This window comes from Adiantum capillus-veneris, chromosome 3 (assembly GCF_014529385.1).
Source record: "Adiantum capillus-veneris isolate H3 chromosome 3, ASM1452938v2, whole genome shotgun sequence".
NCBI lineage: Eukaryota > Viridiplantae > Streptophyta > Polypodiopsida > Polypodiales > Pteridaceae > Adiantum > Adiantum capillus-veneris.
The window spans coordinates 89,229,179-89,247,936 of record NC_140933.1 but is presented as its reverse complement, the minus strand read 5'-3'; the positions used below and the strand labels follow the sequence as shown (position 1 = coordinate 89,247,936).

At 44.2% G+C, this 18,758-nt stretch overlaps 1 protein-coding gene across 2 annotated transcripts; it reads right to left on the bottom strand.

Annotated features, from left to right (window-relative positions):
* Positions 1-540: 540 nt before the first annotated feature.
* Positions 541-14,730, bottom strand: LOC147461278 (uncharacterized). Of its 2 annotated transcripts, none has more exons than XM_086508863.1 (2): positions 14,578-14,730; positions 541-2,469 (listed from the first exon to the last, which is right to left on the bottom strand). In XM_086508863.1, exon 2 carries the CDS (start codon positions 2,383-2,385, stop codon positions 691-693), a length of 1,695 nt encoding a protein of 564 aa, XP_086364989.1. In that variant the 5' UTR covers positions 2,386-2,469; positions 14,578-14,730; the 3' UTR covers positions 541-690. The 2 variants fall into 2 exon arrangements, with proteins under 2 accessions (XP_086364989.1, XP_086364988.1); XM_086508862.1 differs by lacking the exon at positions 14,578-14,730 and adding an exon at positions 14,245-14,566.
* Between the last annotated feature and the right edge of the window lie 4,028 nt (positions 14,731-18,758).

The window sequence follows — 18,758 nt, the reverse complement described above, 5'->3', positions numbered from 1 at the left end:
CAATTTGGGAAAAGGACAATGAGAAAACCTAGTGTAGGAGGTCAAAAGGTAGAGTCACCTACAATAGCAAGTCATTTCTTGACAACAAGGGCACTTTTGTATCTAGGGGGTGGTTGAAAGACCCCCCCAGCCTAAAGGCGTTTTGTAAATGTCCTACATTTTTGGAAAAAATAAAGGGTGTAAGGGTCTACCTCTCAGGATTTAAAGAGCCCCTCAAAAGCAGCTTTAGAGGGCCTATGGGGGAGCCCTCTACGCCATCACCGGAAGAGCTCCCTACCTTTTCGCTGGGGGGCACTTGAAGCACGCCCTACAACTGAGAATCTCCTTTTTACAGGCAGCAGTGGGTAACCTCCTCCGCATCACACACTAAATCTGCAGAGTGGACCGATAACTGCAGGTAGAATCTCTAGCTTGCAGCAGTGTATGAGGCTATGGGGGAGCCCTCTTATACTCCTTTTAGTGAGAAGATTGAAAAAACAGTGTACAAACCACATCATTCAGAAGTTCCTCCTTTGAGGTCCCTCTTGCCTGTAAAAGGTGTCAACACCCTCAAAGAGATATACAATGCAAAAACAAATACAGTCAAATGTTAGAAATTACAAAGGAGCATAGTGAGAAGCTAAATTTTCAGCAGCAACTCAAGCTTGAATACAGAAAAAAAACAAAGGTTGAATATGTACATTCAGTACTTTACAGATGTTCAATCTGAGCTAAAGCATCCCTCAGAGCTAGCTCAGTACCATCCGGGCCCCTAATCAGAACTTTACGCCAATTATCCCCATAGCCTTCCATCCTTAGCTTCTTCCTTATCTTCTCCACCAAAATCACATCATTGAGCCAGAAGTAGGGGCGCTTGCCCCCTTCTCCTGGTGCCTTTGCTGGATCTATGAATTCTTTCACTGGGCCTTGCAAGCTTGTTAGCACATCAGACGCCATCTCCCCTTCCCCATAGCATAGCAAGGAGAGCAATGCATGACCTGCATAGATCTTTGTTGTCATCCATATTCCCTTCTGGCTCACATACTTGAACAACTTGGAGCATATTTCTCGCAGATTTGCCTCTGCCTCAGGAATGCCATGTTGTTGATTGCCTGCAATCATACCCTGGAGTTGTTGGCACAATCCTTGTGCTTCCTGGGGGCTGCGCCCTCCAAAGATATGTTGAAGAACTTGGGTGTTTCGACAGCAAGCCTCAAAGGCTCGCAGCTGAAAGAGTAGAGTTGGTCGGATCGGCTCCAAAAGCAAATACACCAGCGTATCGACGATATTCTTGCCTGATGCGGGGTCGTTGATCAGAAAGGGATAGGTCTTTGACTCGGCCAGGTTTGCCCATGTCTGGCCCAGGAATTCAATGCTATTCAATGCTGACTCTGCATCTTTTCCTGCCCCATACACCCTTTTTTGCAATGCCCAAAAGAGGGCAACTTGCGACTCAATCCGCGGCTCCTCCGCCCAGAAACCTGGCAAATTTGCAGCCACGAGCTGCTTCCACACATCTGTTGATGAAAGATACTCGCAGGTCATAGCTATCCCTTGTTGGTTGTGATACAGATAGCAAAATAGATCTTTGTTCTGTGCCTTCATCAATGGCGGTCTTATGTTACGCTTGTAGTCGCTTGAAAGCTTTGCGTAAGCAAACTCGAGAATGTCGAGCTGATCTGCTTCGACAATGCCATCATTCATGGCCATTCTATAGACTTCATCATGGAAGCGCATGAGGGAGTTTTGCTTGATGAGAGAGTTGTCTGCGGGCACGCCATCACACCTTGCGTGCAGAAATGGGTGGAGAACCGCAGATGACAAACCGAGGAAGGAGTTAAGTATGACAAGCAAGTAGAAGGCATAGAGTGCATACACAAGATTTCTGTTTTCGTCAGAACCAACGCCAGAGAGGGGAGGGTCTTCATGGAGGCCAAAGCGGACCATGGCGGCAATGAAGCTTGCAAAGGCCAAGATGCCACTGATGGCTTGACCATACATGTCCATGCGGTTGGCTTTGGAGTACTGCATATCCTTGAACTCGAAATATTCAGGACGATGGCTCTCGCGGAAGAAGGTTTTGGACAAGATCTTGCTGAAGACCTGGACGATGAAGAGACGGGCGCCTTCAAGGAGGAGGAGGCAGCTGATGAGGAAGAAGTCGAGGATGTGGAGGCTGGAGGAGAAGCCGCCGAGAAGGACAACGGTGGCCCAGGTGAGAGCGCAGTAGCCAAAGAAGCGAGAGAGGAGGTGGAGAACAGCGCCGCGGAGAGCGCCATTTTTGGCCTTTGCCACCTTCAGCTCGAAGGCCTTTCTGTCGAACTTGCCAGGGCCGGGGCCTCTCTCGGGTTGCTTCTGAAGGTCGCCATTGCTCTTCTGTGCGGTAGCAGAAGACGAGGACGGCATTTGAATCCTTTTTTCGGGTTGTTCAAATGAGGTGCTTCGTGGCAGTAATAATCGATCCTGCGTGTCACTATTGACTCTTCCGAACTGCAGCAATTTTAGCAAACAAATGAGGACACGCACAATTTTACACTAGGCTAAGGTACCACTCCCTCACACCCCTCACACATGAATTACTCTGGCACTTCAAAACATCACTGTGGAATCTTCAATAGTGTGTCGTCTTTCCCTAAATCCATGGGTAAAAGTAACCTCTCGTTCGTTCGTTCAACTACAATGTGACGCTATTAACAGAAAGTATTGTTCTAGCACTAATGTTGCTAATCAACTTCGTTATTCATGTGTGTTTGAAAGGGTACACACATGACAGAGGTTTTTCTCCTCGAAGGTAGGAAGCTACCACAGAAGGCGTTTCCCGCACAAGTGCAAGCTCTCGCCGAAGAGATCGCCCTCTCTCTACTCCTTTTTAACCAGGATTATAGGTGCCACTGCATCTAACTACGTCCAAAGCCCTACTGTTGTGGATTTGACGCAGCGGGTGAAATCTCCCCTCCACGTCAAACTTTTCTACCGTTGCGGTGCTTTCTTTGTTCCATGTGTGCACCCTTTGAGAGCAGCCATGGTAATCTTGTCTCTCACCTTGTGTATCTTACTACGATTGCTCATGTACGAGGGCTTTTACACCTTGTGGGTGTTGAGCCGCCGTCCATGAGCAAATGTGGCTGCTTAAATTGCACTTTTTGGTTTGCCTAGCCAAGGCCTATGTGTACATGAGCAACCATGGTTGCTTAGGGTCCATTCAGGTTGCTATGCAGGAAAAGTTCGCCTTTTCCACCCGAAAATGAGTGTGGGCTGAAGTTGGGCAGTGTGCAAGTCACACAACCTGCAAGCCTTGGTCTGCATGCGCTCGCTTTTCATTTTTGTTGTTAGAGCTGCAGACTCTCCCATTGGTTGCCTTCCACCCCATGGGCGGCATGGCTAGGCCGAAACGTCTCTTCTTCTAGTTTTCCGCCAGTCAACTGCCAGATAAGCACGAAAAGTAGAGAAGCCATGGGCTGTGTGAACCAAGTTCTCCATTGGTGCTACTACCCATTGGTCCACCTCGAAAAATACTTGAGGTTGGTGGGCAATCTGAACCCTCTCTTAAATTGCACTATTTTGCTTGCTTGCCCAAGGCCTATGCAATGCGTCTCAAAGGCATCCCTTCCTTGGGATTCACTTCTTTACTTCGTTAGCGTAGAAGCAAATTTCAAATCCCTGGCCTCTCGTTAACACACGTGGTTGCTCTATTTTAAACAAAAACCACTGCGATGAAAGCTACAAGCAGTTCACAGGTTCCCACAAGCAATTCGCAAGCAGTTCACAAACAATTGGAATGCAATGATTGCGGTATGTGCGCAAACGAGAGCAGGTCAGAAAGCTCTAGGCTGTTTTCAGCCGATGCGACGCCAGGGCCTCTTTCCAGTTGCACAAGAATTCACAACTATGCTGTTAGTCAGAGGCTCTTGATAAAAGGTGTCCTGCTTGGCACTGTCTTCGTCGATATGTATGCAAAGAGAGGTCTTCTCTCTAGATGCAATCACCTACGCATGCATCTTGAAGGTATGTGGCTCTACGCAAGATGCTGATATGGGCACAAAAATTCACAATTATATTGCTAGTCAGATTCTGTTGAAAAGAGATGTCATGCTTGGCACTGTCTTGGTTGATATCACCTATGCATGAACCTTGGCATGTGGCTCTACGCAAGATGCTGATATGGGCACAAAAATTCACAATTAAATTGTTAGTGAGAGGTTGTTGAAAAACGATGTCGTGCTTGGCACTATCTTGGTCAATATGTATACCAAATGTGGAGCGCTTGAGAAAGCACAAAAAGTGCTTGATGAGCTTCCTGTCCAGCACTGATTGTGGGATGTGCGCAAGAAGAGCAACGGGCCAAAGGCTGTCATGCTTGGCAGTGTCTTGCTCGAGATGTATGCCAAATGTGATGTGCTTGAGAAAGCACAAAAAGTGCTTGAGCAACTTCTTGTCCTGAATGTTGTCTCTTGGAATGCACTAATTGTGGGATGTACGCAAGAAGAGCAGTGCTGAAAATCTCTAGGCTGCTCTTTTCAAGAGAAGCAAGCATTGAAATGCATTGGTTGCAGGTCCAGAAAGCTCTAGAATGTTTTCCACTTCCTACGCATAGTGTAGACTCTTGGAATCCACTGATTGTAGTATTTTCCACAAGAGAAAACTCTAGTCTGTTTACACCAATTGCAATCGCGCATGCATCTTGAAGGCATGTAGCTCTATGCAAGATGCTCTTATGGACACAAAATATGAGACTGATATTGTTAGTCACGGGCTGTTGATCACCTATGCAAACACCTATGCGTGCATCTTGAAGGCAGGTAGCTCTACGTAACATGCTCTTATGGACACAAAAATTGAGACTGATATCCTTAGTCACGTGGTGCTTGGCAATGCCTTGGGCGATATGTATGCCAGATGTGGTGCGCTTGAGAAAGCACAAAAAGTCCTTGAGGAGCTTCTTGCCAGGAATGTCGCCTCTTTGAATGCAATGATTGTGGGATGTGTGCAACAAGAGCAGGGCCAGAAAGCTCTAGGATATTTTCAGTGGATGCAAAGCATTGGAATGCACTTGTCCCATAATACACACAACATGACGCAGATGCAAACGGAAGGAGTTTCTACAAATGCATTCACCTATGCTTGCACCTTGAAGGCTAGTGACCTTATGCAAGCTGTTGACGTGGGTGAGATAATTAACGAGAAGATACCTTGTCTGACGTTGTTGGTAAGGGATGTCATGCTTGGTAGTGATTGGTTGATATGTATGCCCAATGTTGTACTAAGCTCCAGTTTGTTTTCACCAGATGCAATCACCTACGTATTCATCTTGAAGGCATGTGGCTCTACGCAAGATGCTGATATGGGCAAAAAAATCACAATTATATTGTTCGTTAGAGTCTGTTAAAAAAAGATGTCGTCTTTGGCATTGTCATGGTCGATATGAATGCTAAATGTTGCCTCTTGAAATGCACTGATTGCGGGACGTGCGCAACAAGAGCAGGGCCAGAAAGCTCGAGATTGTTTTTAGCGGATGCAAAGCAAGTGTATCTCCATAAATTCAATCACCTATACTTTCATCTTGAAGGCCATGCTGACATTTTGGGCTTGTGGCTCTCGCAAGTGCTGTAGGAGCTTCTTGTACGGAGTATGGACTCTTGGAATACGTTGATTGCAAGATTTTTCCCCGGTGTCATGGCCAGAAAACTCTTGTCTGTTTTCAACAGATGTCGCCTCTTAGAATGCATTAATTGCGGAAGGTGCACAACAAGAGCAACGCTAGAGGGTGTTTAAAAAATATGTCATTGTCTTGGTCAATATGTATGTGAAGCGAGGGCTCAAGGGCCTCTCTGCAAATGGAATCACCTAAGCATGCATCTTGAAAGATGTGGCTCTATGCAAGATGCTAATATGGGCACAAGAATTCACAACTATATTGGTAGTCAAAGGCTCTTGAAAAGAGATGTCGTGCTTGGCACTGTCTTGGTCCATATGTATGCGAAGCGAGGCCCTCTCTCCAGATGCAATCACCTACGCAGATGCTGATATTGGCACAAAAATCCACAATTATATTGTTAGTCAGAGGCTCTTGAAAGAGATGTTGTGCTTGGCACAGCCTTGGTTGATATGTATGCAAAGCGAGGGCCTCTCTCTTGCTACAATCACCTACACGTGCATCTTGAAGGCATGTGGCTCTACGCAAGATGCTGATACGGGCACAAAATTCACAATTATATTGTTAGTCAGAGGCTATTGAAAAAAGATGTCGTGCTTGGCACTGTCTTCGTCAATATGTATGCCAAATGTGGTGCGCTTGAGAAAGCAGAAAAAGTGCTTGATGAGCTTGTTGTCTGCCACACTGATTGCAGGACGTACGCAAGAAGAGTAGCTCCAAAGGTTGTTGAGAAAAGATGTCATGCTTGGGATTGTGTTGGTCAAGATGTATGCCAAATGTGGTGCACTTGAGAAAGCACAAAAAATGCTTGAGGAGCTTCCTATTCAGAATGTTGTCTCTTGGAATGCACTGATTGCAGGATGTGTGCAAGAGCAGCAGCTCCAAAAATCTCTAGGCTATTCTCAAGGGATGCAAAGTATGGGAATGCACTGGTTGCAGGATATGCACAATAGGAGCAGGGCCAGAAGGTCGAGAATGTTTAAAGGTTCCTACGCAAAGAGTGTACTCTTGGATTCCATTAATTGCAAGATTTGCCATAGGAGAAAACTCTAGTCTGTTTCCACCAGATGCAATCACGTTCGCGTGCATTTTGAAGGCATGTGACTCTAAGCAAGATGCTGATATGGGCACAAAAATTCAGGCTGATATTGTTAGTCAGGGACTGATATTTTGTTCGATCTCAATTCAATGCGAACGCAACTAACGCTGCACTCTAGTTACCTCCTAGTTACTTCATTAGCGTAGGAGGCATTTGCTTATCCTTGGCCTCTCGTTAACCCACGTGGCTCCTCTTTTTGAAAAAAAAAAAAAACAGCGATGAAAAGCTCTAAAAAAACCTACGCTGTCAAAAGCTACCAAGTGAAGAAAATAAAAAAGGCATTCTAAGTTGCTCTCAGCAGCAATCGATCTTCTCCACAAGCAGTTCACAGGTTTCCAGAAGCAGCCACAAGCAGTTCGCAGGTTGTCAGAAGCAGCTCCGAGCTTTGTCTACAGGTTTGTCTCTGGCGTTCTTGTTTTTTTTTCTCTCTCGCTGTGCCTTTTAAAAAAAAAACGCATGCACTGCTCGGTCTCTCTCTCTCTCTCTCTCTCTCTCTCTCTCTCTCTCTCTCTCCCCCCCCCCCCCAAACAAGACATGAGCTAGAAGAACTGGTCACTGAGCTTCACAATAGTGTAGACGCATATTCAAAGGTATTTGCTTATCCCTGGCCTCTCGTTAACCCATGTGGCTCCTCTTTTTTTTTTTTTAACCCAGAGATGAAAAACTCTAAAAAAACTACGCTGTCAAAAGCTACCAAGTGAATAAAATAAAAAAAGCATTCTACATTGCTCTCAATAGCAATTCGATCTTCTCCACAAGCAGTTCGCAAGTTCCCAGAAGCAGCCACAAGCAGTTCGCAAGTTGCAGCCACAAGCAGTTCACAGGTTGCCAGAAGTAGCTCCGAGCTTTGTCTACAGGTTGTCTTTGGTGATCTTGTTTTTTTTTTTCTCTCGCTGTGCCTTTTTATAAAAAAACGCATATACTGCTTGGTCCCTCTCTCTCTCTCTCTCTCTCTCTCTCTCTCTCTCTCTCTCTCTCTCTCTCTCTCTCTCTCTCTCTCTCCCCCCCCCCCAAAAAAAACTGGACATGAGCTAGAAGAACAGGTCACTGAGCTTCACAATAGTATAGACGCATATTCAAAGAGCACAATGTTGAGAAGTTCTTGATAGGCTTCTTATCCATGATGTTGAATTTTGCTATGCAGTGATTGCCGGAATGCATGGCAGTGGCAAGAAAGCACTCTAGTGTAGGCCTCTCTGTTCCATTGAAAAGAATCACGCGTTTTGTATCCACAGTAAATCCACTACAGAGAAGAAGCAATATTCACTACACAAGTCAAGCATAGACAGGAAGAGCATGCATTGTTGCAATGCTTTGGTCTATATGTATGCCAAATGATGTGGTGCCATTGCGAAAGGATGAAAAGTTTTTGTAGGTATCCTGTCCAAAATGTCGTCACTTAGGTCAGATTGATTTCAGGATATGCCCAATATAGTTGTGGCAAGGAAGCTCTGGGCTTTTCCACCAACTCCAAAGGCAAGGCCTCCCTCTAGATGCAATCCCTTTTCCTTGCGGGCCTTCTTCACATGGGCAAGAGATTTCATGATGAGATTTGTAGTCAAGGGCTATTGAAGAAAGATGGCCTAATGGCGGTGCTTTGGTCGATATGAATGCAATCAAATGCAAGAAATACCCAACATGGCTAGGAAAAATGAAGCTATGGTTTGTTCACCTTCAAGATGTGGCAAAACCTTCACATGGGTGAGACTATTCAGAATGAGATTGCCAGTCACGGTTTGCTAAATGAAGATATCGTGTGTAACAATGCATTGGTTGATATGTATTGCAAATGCAAGTGCCTTACGAAAGAACGAATGGTCTCGATGCACGTTCTATTCAGGATCTCAGCATTGATTGCAGGATATGCCCCACCATGGATGTGGCAAGGAGGCTCTAGGTTTTTTTCATCAGTACCGAAAGGAGGGCGGCCTCTCTCGAAATAAAATCATTTATGTTTCCACCTCCAGGCATGTGGGCATACACAAGATATTCATATGTGTAAGATAATTCACTATCAGATTTCTACTTAGGGGCCATCGTTACAAAAAAATGTGCTTGACGATGCTTGGTTTGATATGTATGCCAAATGTGGTACGTCACAAAACATTCTAATGGGCATCCTCTCTAGAAGGTCGTCATTTTGAATGCGTTGATTGTAGGATATGCCCAACATGGCTTTGGCATTAAGGAAGCTATTTCACCTTGATATGAAGGGAAGACCTTTCTCAATGTGGCCTTTGGCAAAAACTTCAAGTGGACGCAAGATGCTGATATGGGTACCAAAATTCACAATTGAGGTTACTGAAAAAAGATGTTGTGCTTGGCACTGTCTTGGTCGATATGTATGCCAAATGTGGTGCGCTTGAGAAAGCACAAGCAGAATGTCTCCTCTTGGAATGCATTGATTTCAGGATGTGCGCAACAAGAGCAAGGCCAGAGAGCTCTACGCTGTTTTTGACGGGTGAGATGTTGTACTTGGCACTTCTTGGCCGATATGAATGGTGCGCTTGAGAAAGCACGAAAAATGCTTGAGATCCTTCCTGTCCAGAATGTCACCTCTTGGAATGCATTGATTGCACGATGTGCGCAACAAGAGCGGGGAAGCTCTAGGCTATTTTCAGCGGACGAGATGTCGTGCTCGGCAAAAGTGCTTGAGGTGCTTCTTGTCCGGAATAAGCACAAAAAGTGCTTGAGGAGCTTTCTGTCTGGAATGTTGCCTCTTGGAATGCATTGATTGCGGGATGTGTGCAACAACATCAGGGCCAGAAAGCTCAGGCTGTTTTCAGCGGGTGCCAAGCAAGTGTATTTCTCCAAATTCAGTCACCTACACTTTCGTCTTGAAGGCTATGCTTACATCTTGAAGCCATGTGGCTCTATGCAAGTGCTCGAGGAGCTTCCTATCCACAATGTGGACTCTTGGAATGCATTGATCGCAAGAATTTCCCCCCTGTTTGGCACTGTGTTGGTCGACATGTATGCCAAATGTGGTACGCTTGAGAAAGCACAAGTGCTTCCTGTCTAGAATGTCGCCTCTTGGAATGCATTGATTGCGGGATGTGCAACAAGAGCAGGGCCAGAAAGCTCTAGGCTATTTTCAGCGGGTGAGATGTCGTGCTTGGCACTGTCTTGGTCGATATGTATGCCACATATGATGCGCTTGAGAAAGCACAAAAAGTTCTTGAGGTGCTTCCTATTCGGAATGACGCCTCTTGGAATGCATTGATTGCAGGATGAGCGCAACAATAGCAGGGCTAGAAAGCTCTCACCTATTTTCAATGGGTGAGATGTCATGCTTAGCACTATCTTGGTTGACATGTATGCCAAATGTGGTGCGTTTGAGAAAGCACAAAAAGTGCTTGATGTGCTTCTTGTCCAGAATGTTGCCTCTTGGAATGCACTGATTGCGGGATATGCGCAACAAGAGCAGGGCCAAAAAGATCTAGGCTATTTTCAGCAAATGAAAATTTAGTCACCTAAACTCTTGTCTTGAGGTCTACGCTTACATCTTTTAGGCACGTGGCTCTATACAAGTGCTTGAGGAGCTTTCTGTCCAGAGTGTGGACTCTTGGAATGCACCGATTGCAAGATTTTCCCCACGTGACACAAGGCAGGGTAGTGTGCTTTCGATAGATGCGAAGCGAGGGCCTCTCTCTATATGCAATCACCTACGCATGCATCTTGTGACTATATGTGAGATGATGATATGGGCACAAAAATTCACAATTATATTGTTGGTCAGAGGCTGTTGAAAAATAAACAAGCAGAGCATGATGAGGAGTTTGAAGGAACGGGTTTTTCTTTTTAGACCGGACTCATTGCCAGATATACCCAACCTCGCTCTGGCAAGAAAGCTTTGGGCTGTGTTTACCAGATGTGAAGGAAAGGCCTCTCTCTAATTGTCGGGCTTGGGCCAAAATAATGGTATCCCAGGTGGAATCAGCAGGTTTATTTAAATTTTAAAAAATTGATTAGATTGGGCAAGATTCACAAAGGACACATGCATGCGAATCACTTGCCAAATCATTTTGTGATATGAACTTCTGAAGTGCTTCTTTAGCTAAGTGGTTATGTTCATCTCTATAGCTTTGAAGCCGACTCTGAAGCTCATTAAGGAGCCATGGGTGATCCAAGCTTTTATCAAGGTCAAGGAGTGGAAACGACTCTCCACCACTTCCATCGGTTGGCCAGGAAAGCATGCATCATTTCAATCGCAACACAAGATGCTTGTATGGGCACAAAAATTGAGCCTAATATTGTTATTACGGGCTATTGATGAAAAATTATGTTGTGTTTGGCAATGCCTTAGTCAATATGTATGCCAGATGTAGTGCACGTTCCACAAGAAGGTCTATCGGGAATGTTGCCTCTTGGAATGCACTGATTGCAGGATGTGCGCAACAAGAGCAGGGCTAGAAAATCTAGGCTGTTTTCAGTGGATGCAAAGCATCAAAATGCACTAGTAGCAAGATACACACAATAGGAGCAGGGCCAGAAAGCTCTATGCTGTTTTTAGCTTCCTCTTCGGAGTGTGGACTTGTGGAATGCACCCATTGCAAGATGTGCCATAGGAGAAATCTCTAGTCTGTGCACATCTTGAAGGCATGTGGCTCTATGCAAGATGCTCATGTAGCAATAAAAATTCAGCTGATATTGTTAGTCAGGGGCTGTCGGTGAAAAAGGGTTTCATGCTTGGCAATGCCTTGGTCGATAGTAATCCAAAGGTGGTGCACTTGATAAAGCACAAAAAGTGCTTGAGGAGCTTCCTGTCCGGAATGTCGCCTCTTGGAATGCACTGGTTGTGGGATCTGCACAACAAGATCAAGGCTAGAAAGCTCTAGGTTGTTTTCAACAGATGCAAAGCATCGAAATGTACGGGTTGCGGGATACACACATCAGGAGCAGGGCCAGAAAGCTCTAGGTTGTTTTCAGCTTCCTATACGGAGTGTGGACTCTTGGAATGCAATGTCTGTATGATTTGCCCCACGGCAGAAAGCTCTAGTCTATGTTAGCAGATGCAATCACCTATGCATGCATCTTGACGGCATATGCTCTACACAAGATGCTGATATGGGCACAAAAATTCAGGCCAATAATGTTAGTCAGGGGCTGTTGTTAAAAAAAGATGTCGTGCTTGGCAATGCCTTTGTTGATATGTATGCCAAATGTGGTGTACTTGAGAAAGCACAAAAAATGCTTGAGGAGCTCCCGTCTAGAATGTCGCCTCTTGGAATGCACTGATTGCGGGATACGCACGGCAAGAGCAGGGATAAAAAGCTCTAGGTTGTTTTTAGCGGATGCAAAGCAAGTATATCTCTCCAAATTTAGTCACCTATACTTTTATCTTGATGGTTTCTCGCTAGGTGAAAGCTCTTGGAGTACTCTTATAAAAGTTTGATACCCAACTTGATCTTATTAAGAAAGCTGTGAACTCTTTCTTTGATGTAACACAAGGACAACTCATCAACATTGTTTATTGAGTCATCTCTTGGAGAGTATTGATTGATCATTGCAGTACATGCAAGTGTTCAGAGGAAGGATTTGTACCAAGTCAGGAGGATAAAGAGTGAGCTCCTCAACAATGGGTTACTTAAAAAAGACATAGATTTAAGAAGCACATTAGTGAGTATGTATGCCAAATATGGTACCCTCAAGAAAGCACAAGTTCGTTCTCGATGGGCTTCTTGAATTTCACGGCTTATATGCCCAACACAGTTGTGGAAAAGACGCACACCGAATGCAAAGGGAAGGCCTGTTTCCATATGAAAAATGACATGCTTGGTGACACTTTGGTTTATTCTCTCTAGACTTTTATCACTTGGAATGTATTGACCACAGGATATGTCCAACATGGCTATGGCAAGGAAGCTCTAAGTGGTTTTAACCAAATGTAAAGGGAAGTGTTTTCTCCTAATTCAATCAGCTATGCTTGCACCATGAAGGCCTATGGCCTAATGCAAGACACTCACATGTGGGAGAGAATTTATGACAAGACAAAGACGTGCAGAATCTTTGTGAGACAAATGGTGGGATCCACTACTCTTTAAGGACTCGCGTTTGTCCGAAAATTGTAGTTTAAGGTAGGGTGCATTGGTGCCACTGAAACAGAGGGCGCACTGCTTGAAGGATTTCCTATCCTCCGCCTGTTCGATTGGAACGCATTGATGGAGAAGGATGTCATTCTTGTTGAATCTTTGCTCGATATGTATGCCAAATGCGGTTCCCTCACAAAAGCGCAAAAATTTCATGATGGGCATCTCCGTGATACCGTCTCCCGGAGCGCATTGATTTCAAGATATTTCCAACGTGGCTATGGAAAGGAAGCTCTAGGTTGTTTTTACTAATTGTGAAAGGAAGGCCTTTCTCTAAATGCAACCTTGATGTCATCATCCGATCATCTTTGAAAGCTTGTGGTCTTACACAAGACCTTCACACATATGAGAATCCACAATGAGATTGCAAGATATCCCAATGTGAGCATACAAAAAGCATATGCGCAAGCTCATTCACAAAGCTTCAGCCAATATCATCGTATTGGTTAGAACAATCGACAAATGAATGTCGAAACAGAAGGTACGTAAAATACTCTATTCTTTACTCATTACTAAGAAAGCTGTGAAATAAACGCACTGAAAATTGCATGTTATCGTGGGAATGGCACGTTCCCTCGTATTATAAAAATTGGAGAGGATTGTGCAAACTTTCCCATGCAAAGAGACTTGCATGTTTTCTTTTTTTCCCAAACATAAAAAGCGGACAACATCTAAACGTGAACATATTTTAAACGATTCATATCATCTATTTATAAAAATTATAACATTTGCATGGTTCTTTTGTGAGGTACATTGACCAAAATTAGGGCTTCCGTATTGTATTAAGAAAGGTATCAATCAAAAAACAAGGAAACATGTTTTGATGAAAGATAACAAGCTCTTTCTTTCTTCCATTTTCTTCTTCAAAGACATATTCTCTTGTTGAATCTTCATCGTACACAACAACACTTACACAAATGACAACAATGCATACAATAAGGCGAGATTGAATCAAAAAATTAATACAATCTAAAAACTAAGGACAAATTTAGACATATCAAAGTTGGAACATGTAGATCGTGGCATTGTGAACACAAAACCATGTCAACTTGAGGTAACAAGATTTGTGGAAAACAAAGCACAAACTCACTCTCTCTCTCTCTCTCTCTCTCTCTCTCTCTCTCACACACACACAATCTTCTCTTCTAGGTTCTTGCTTTCTCTTACTCTTGGACTCACTTCAATCCATTACAAATACGTATAACGAAGCACTCTAGTTCCGTTCCTTATTTCCCCTAAAAGAGCTCTCTCTCTCTCTCTCTCTCTCTCTCTCTCTCTCTCTCTAACGTTTCTACACCCAAGTATGTCAGATTGCTAATCCAACCCCTCGAAAACAGCAAGTCTTGAGTTCAAGACAGATCTTTGAGAGAATCGAGAATCGAGACTAGTAATTAAAGAAAAGAGAGGACGCAGAGGAAGGGCACCAGATTGAACCAATTGCTAATTGGTGCCGAGTTGCGCCCACGCTCCATCGTCGCTTCAGCCTTCCCAATGCGCCGATCCGAGTCTCCACAGATCAGGGCTACAGCAGGTAGGAATTCGGGAAGAGAGGGAGTCTGTGTCTGCGTGCGTGCGCGCGAGTCGCTCACTCCGTAAACCCAAGAGGAGAGAGGAGGCCGTTGTGCGTGTGCGTGGGTGTGTGTGTGAGAGATGAGAGAGAGAGAGAGAGAGAGAGAGAGACTTGCTCACAGGGAGAAGCCCTGCAGGAAGGGGAGAGAGAGAGAGAGAGGGGGGGGGGGGGGGGGGGGGGGGGGTACCGGTAGCTATGGCTCTGTTCTATATATCAGCTGGATAATGGGGCTGCTTCATGGCAAGCGCGCTCCGACAGACTCAGGACCTTCCTCGGAACTTCCATGGTCAATATGACACGACTAAAAGGGTATTTACACACCAACATGTACCTGCCCATCCCCTTTTGAGATGGGCGTGCAGCTCTTACACACCAAGAAGTGTGGTCTTTTTTAAAATGTTAAATTTAGTCAAGGTTGGCACGAAACCTGCGTGCTGGTGTATTCGTCTTTTGTGCAGCTCAACCCCACCCAAGTTTGGACACGGAGCTTGGCTACCCAACGCGATGCCCACGGCGCATCTTCCGGAATCAATAATTTTGTGTCTATTGACTTCGAGCGCATCCTACCCATGCTTGGGCACCCATTGTGTAAATATGGCATGACTAAGTTGCATTGCGTCTTAGGGTGCATTTGCACATTGGCCATAGCAGCGTTTTAATGCTTGCCTGAGCATCATTTGTCGCCAAGTGAAAACGCTCAACCCTTAAGAGCTAAGTCGTGCCAGCATTCTGAAGTTTGCTATGTTTTTGCATCCCAAAACTCACATGCGCAAACGATTCACGGGAAAGTCATTTCTGAAGTCTAACATGTTTTTGCGTCCCAAAAATGCTACTTCGAAAACGGTATGTTCGCAAGCCATTCGCGTATGTGAGCTTGCAAATAGCTTGTTAGGTTTACGTATGTAGTCGTTTACAAGCTCACATGTGCAAACAGCTCGCGGACAAACCATTTTTGAAGCGCGTTGCGTTTTTGCATCTCCACGGGTTTAGATATGTAGTCATTTTTTAAGGCCACTGCATTTTTGCATTCTGGGGATTAGGCATGTAATGGAAATGGCCTATGAACTTTGATAATAGCGGAATTAAGAGAATTAAAGAGAGCATTTTTGTGAAACTACTTTGAGAACATAGAGGGTGAACTTAATTAATGGTAGCAACATAATCATAGTACTTAATTAACTTGGCATGCACAATACTTTTGCAAGAGAGAGAATTTAGAGAACTTGACAACAATTGAGGACCGGATTTATGTGGAGCCGGCGGTCCCCCCTCCAATAGGCATTTGTAGTATAGATTCTTTCATCAAGAGAGACTTGGTACAATACAATCTTTGTGTTCCATGTGACCTAGGTAATGCAATGAAGATGGAAAGCTTCATGCATCACAGGCATACCATAGACTTTGTAAAAAGCATAAACTATCCCCACCCTCAGTCCCAAGGCCTCAAACACCTTCAAAGGTGGAGAGAGCGAGAGGGGAATGAGGGTAGGGAAGAGGAAGAAGAAACATTTATAGGAGAAAGAAATAGTTCCTTACTTATCATCTCTCTTCTTGCTAGCATAAATAATAGCATAGTAATGAAGATGGAGAAGATAGCAAACTTAAGCATCGAAGCATGGCTCTTGGTTGGATTTGCATTCCATAGCGAAAAGTGATGGTGTAGGCTCTCAACCTCTACTACCTTGGAGAAGGAGATGGAGCTCTTGCACTTTGCACTTCACACCATGAGAGTATGTGTGTGTGATGTGTGTGTGTGTGTGTGTGTTGTGTGTGTGTGGGAGAGTATACCTCCCAACAAACCCCCCTTCTTGCTTTGGTTGACCCCCTCTTCTAGCACTCTCTGGCATTTGATTGGACCTCCTCAAGCTTGGCCAATCACAGACCCACTGCATAACAAGCAACAAGGATAGCCTTGGGACAAGTGTCCTCCTTTCCCTTTTGAGAGAGAGGACTTGATAAATGCAAAAGCAAGTAATTAAATCAACTAAATTATCATTGGACCCCTTAGGAGACTAACCAATAGGCTTTAGGCACACTATGAGGGCAACATGAATAGGAGGTTGACAAGTGTCCCTGCTGCTTCCTTTGTACCAAGGATGCCTTGTGTGAGGGTGCATGTGTTCTCTCTCTAGCCCCTACAATGAGGGCTCGTCCCCCCTTGTGTAGGGATATGCATTGACTTTTGGAGTACCTTACCCCCTCAAGAACCTTAGCCATGGAGCACCTTAGCACCTTATTCATTAAGCACCTCAAGCATCTTAGTCAGCAAGCACGACAAGACCTCAAGCACCTTAGTCAACAAGCACGACAAGCACCTCAAGCTTGGGTCGAGTTCCCACCTCAAGCACAACCCTAGCTTACCTAAGTTCAAAGGACTTTTAACACTAACCTTTGGAGGTCTTTAATGAAGCTAACCCTAAGGTCTTTAAGCTCCATTAGCTAGCCTTGCTCTTTGGCAGATCATCTCTCATTTGGACCCCTTTACCATTGGCCCCGTGTTGAGATAGACTCGTAAGCATATGTTTATATTCTAACTCTTCCCGTCTATTCTCCCACATTAAATGATCAGTTTAATATGAGAAAATCATTTGGGTTGGTTAGATATTTAACAATCCAGGAGTACTTAACATTCTTCTTTGTTGAGAGAATTTGCTATGAAGCGGCTATAGTATGCACACATACCAATAAAGCTTCTTAGCTCATGTAGATTCCTTGGATTAGGCCATGTTTTTATTACCTTTAACTTTGATGGATCCATACGGATACCATCTTGACAGATAATATGGCCTAAGTATTGAATCTCTTGAAGGAAAAATTCGCTTTTCTTCTTATTAAGAAAAAGCTTCTTCTCCCTCAATGCTTGAAGAATCACCTAGAGATGTTTCTTGTGTTCCTCCAAGGACTTGGAGTAGATGATGCTATCATCAAAGAACACTCCAGTGAATTTTCGGTAGGGTCTAAAAATTTTCTCCATTGAATGATTGAACGTGACTGGTGCATTAGTCAAACCAAAAGGCATGGCTAGATATTCATAAAGACCAAACGTTGTACAAAACGAGATCTTTAAGATATCTACATCCACTATCCTTATTTGATGATAGCCACTTTTAAGGTTAATCCTACTCCCGGGGGATCTACTCTATATACAAAATGAACGCCACTTATTTGATGATAGCCACTTTTAAGGTCAATCCTACTCTTATTTGATGATAGCCACTTTTAAGGTCAATCCTACTCCCGGGGGATCTACTCTATATACAAAATGAACGCCACCTGCGAGCGGGCAACTTTGACGAACCCCTATATACGACCCATATTAAGGAATATGACCCCCCTTTCTACGTTTATACGAAAATCAATGAAGAGAACTATTATACCCTTATCTTACATATAAAATTCAGGTCTCACATGATCTAACTGAGTAAAACTAGTCAAAGAGTGTGTAGCACACTGACTCGCAACGTACTAAGGAACCACTTTGATTGATAACTAGATGTACCCTCAATGTGTCTTGGTTTAAATTTCAAACTAGAAGCCCAATCAGCCTGCATTGTGGCTACTTGTCCAATTATGACCCATCCAAAGTTGGTGTAAATCAACCCTTGACGTGCTCCAAATCAGCCCTGATCTATGATCGGCTTGATGCAAAATTTGATGTGTGGCTTGATAATTTTTTTTCCCAAAATTCATACAAGCTCTAGTACACACCGATGACCAATCGTTATAAGTAATCAACCCGGGTCAGACGTCCCCCCCCCCCGCGTCGATAAATATAACACCCCCCTCCCTTATTTTTAAGCGTGGGAGATAAATTATTGGGGACCTGCCCCTAACTTATACGCTTATGTATTTATAAAAAATCCCCCTTCCCTGCACTTACGTGGTGCGATAATTTTTTCATAATGAATCCCCCGTGATCCTACTGAAGTGAGCCTTGTCGCTTATCAAATAGATCTTCTATCCGAGGCACAGGAAATCTGTTTTTGATAGTGATACAGTTTAGTGCTCGATAGTGTACACACATGTGGTATGTACCATCTTTCTTTTGCACTAAAAGGACTAGAGAACAAATGGAGAGGAGCTAGGCCTCACCATCCCTTTGTATACCAATTCTTGTACTTGCCTCATGATCTCCTCTTGTTGAGATTGGGAAACCCGATAAGGAGCCTTGTTAGGCGGTGAGCTTCCTGGTAGGAGCACAATTCGATGGCTATCATCCCCTTGTTTTGGAGGTAAGTCCATAGGGATATCATCCATGAACACATCTTGGAAACCTTTTAGAAAATTAGACAAGTCTAACTCTTCTTGATTCCTACCATTTACATTTGATGAAACATTAAGACCTTTTAAGGACTCTTTGACAAAAAT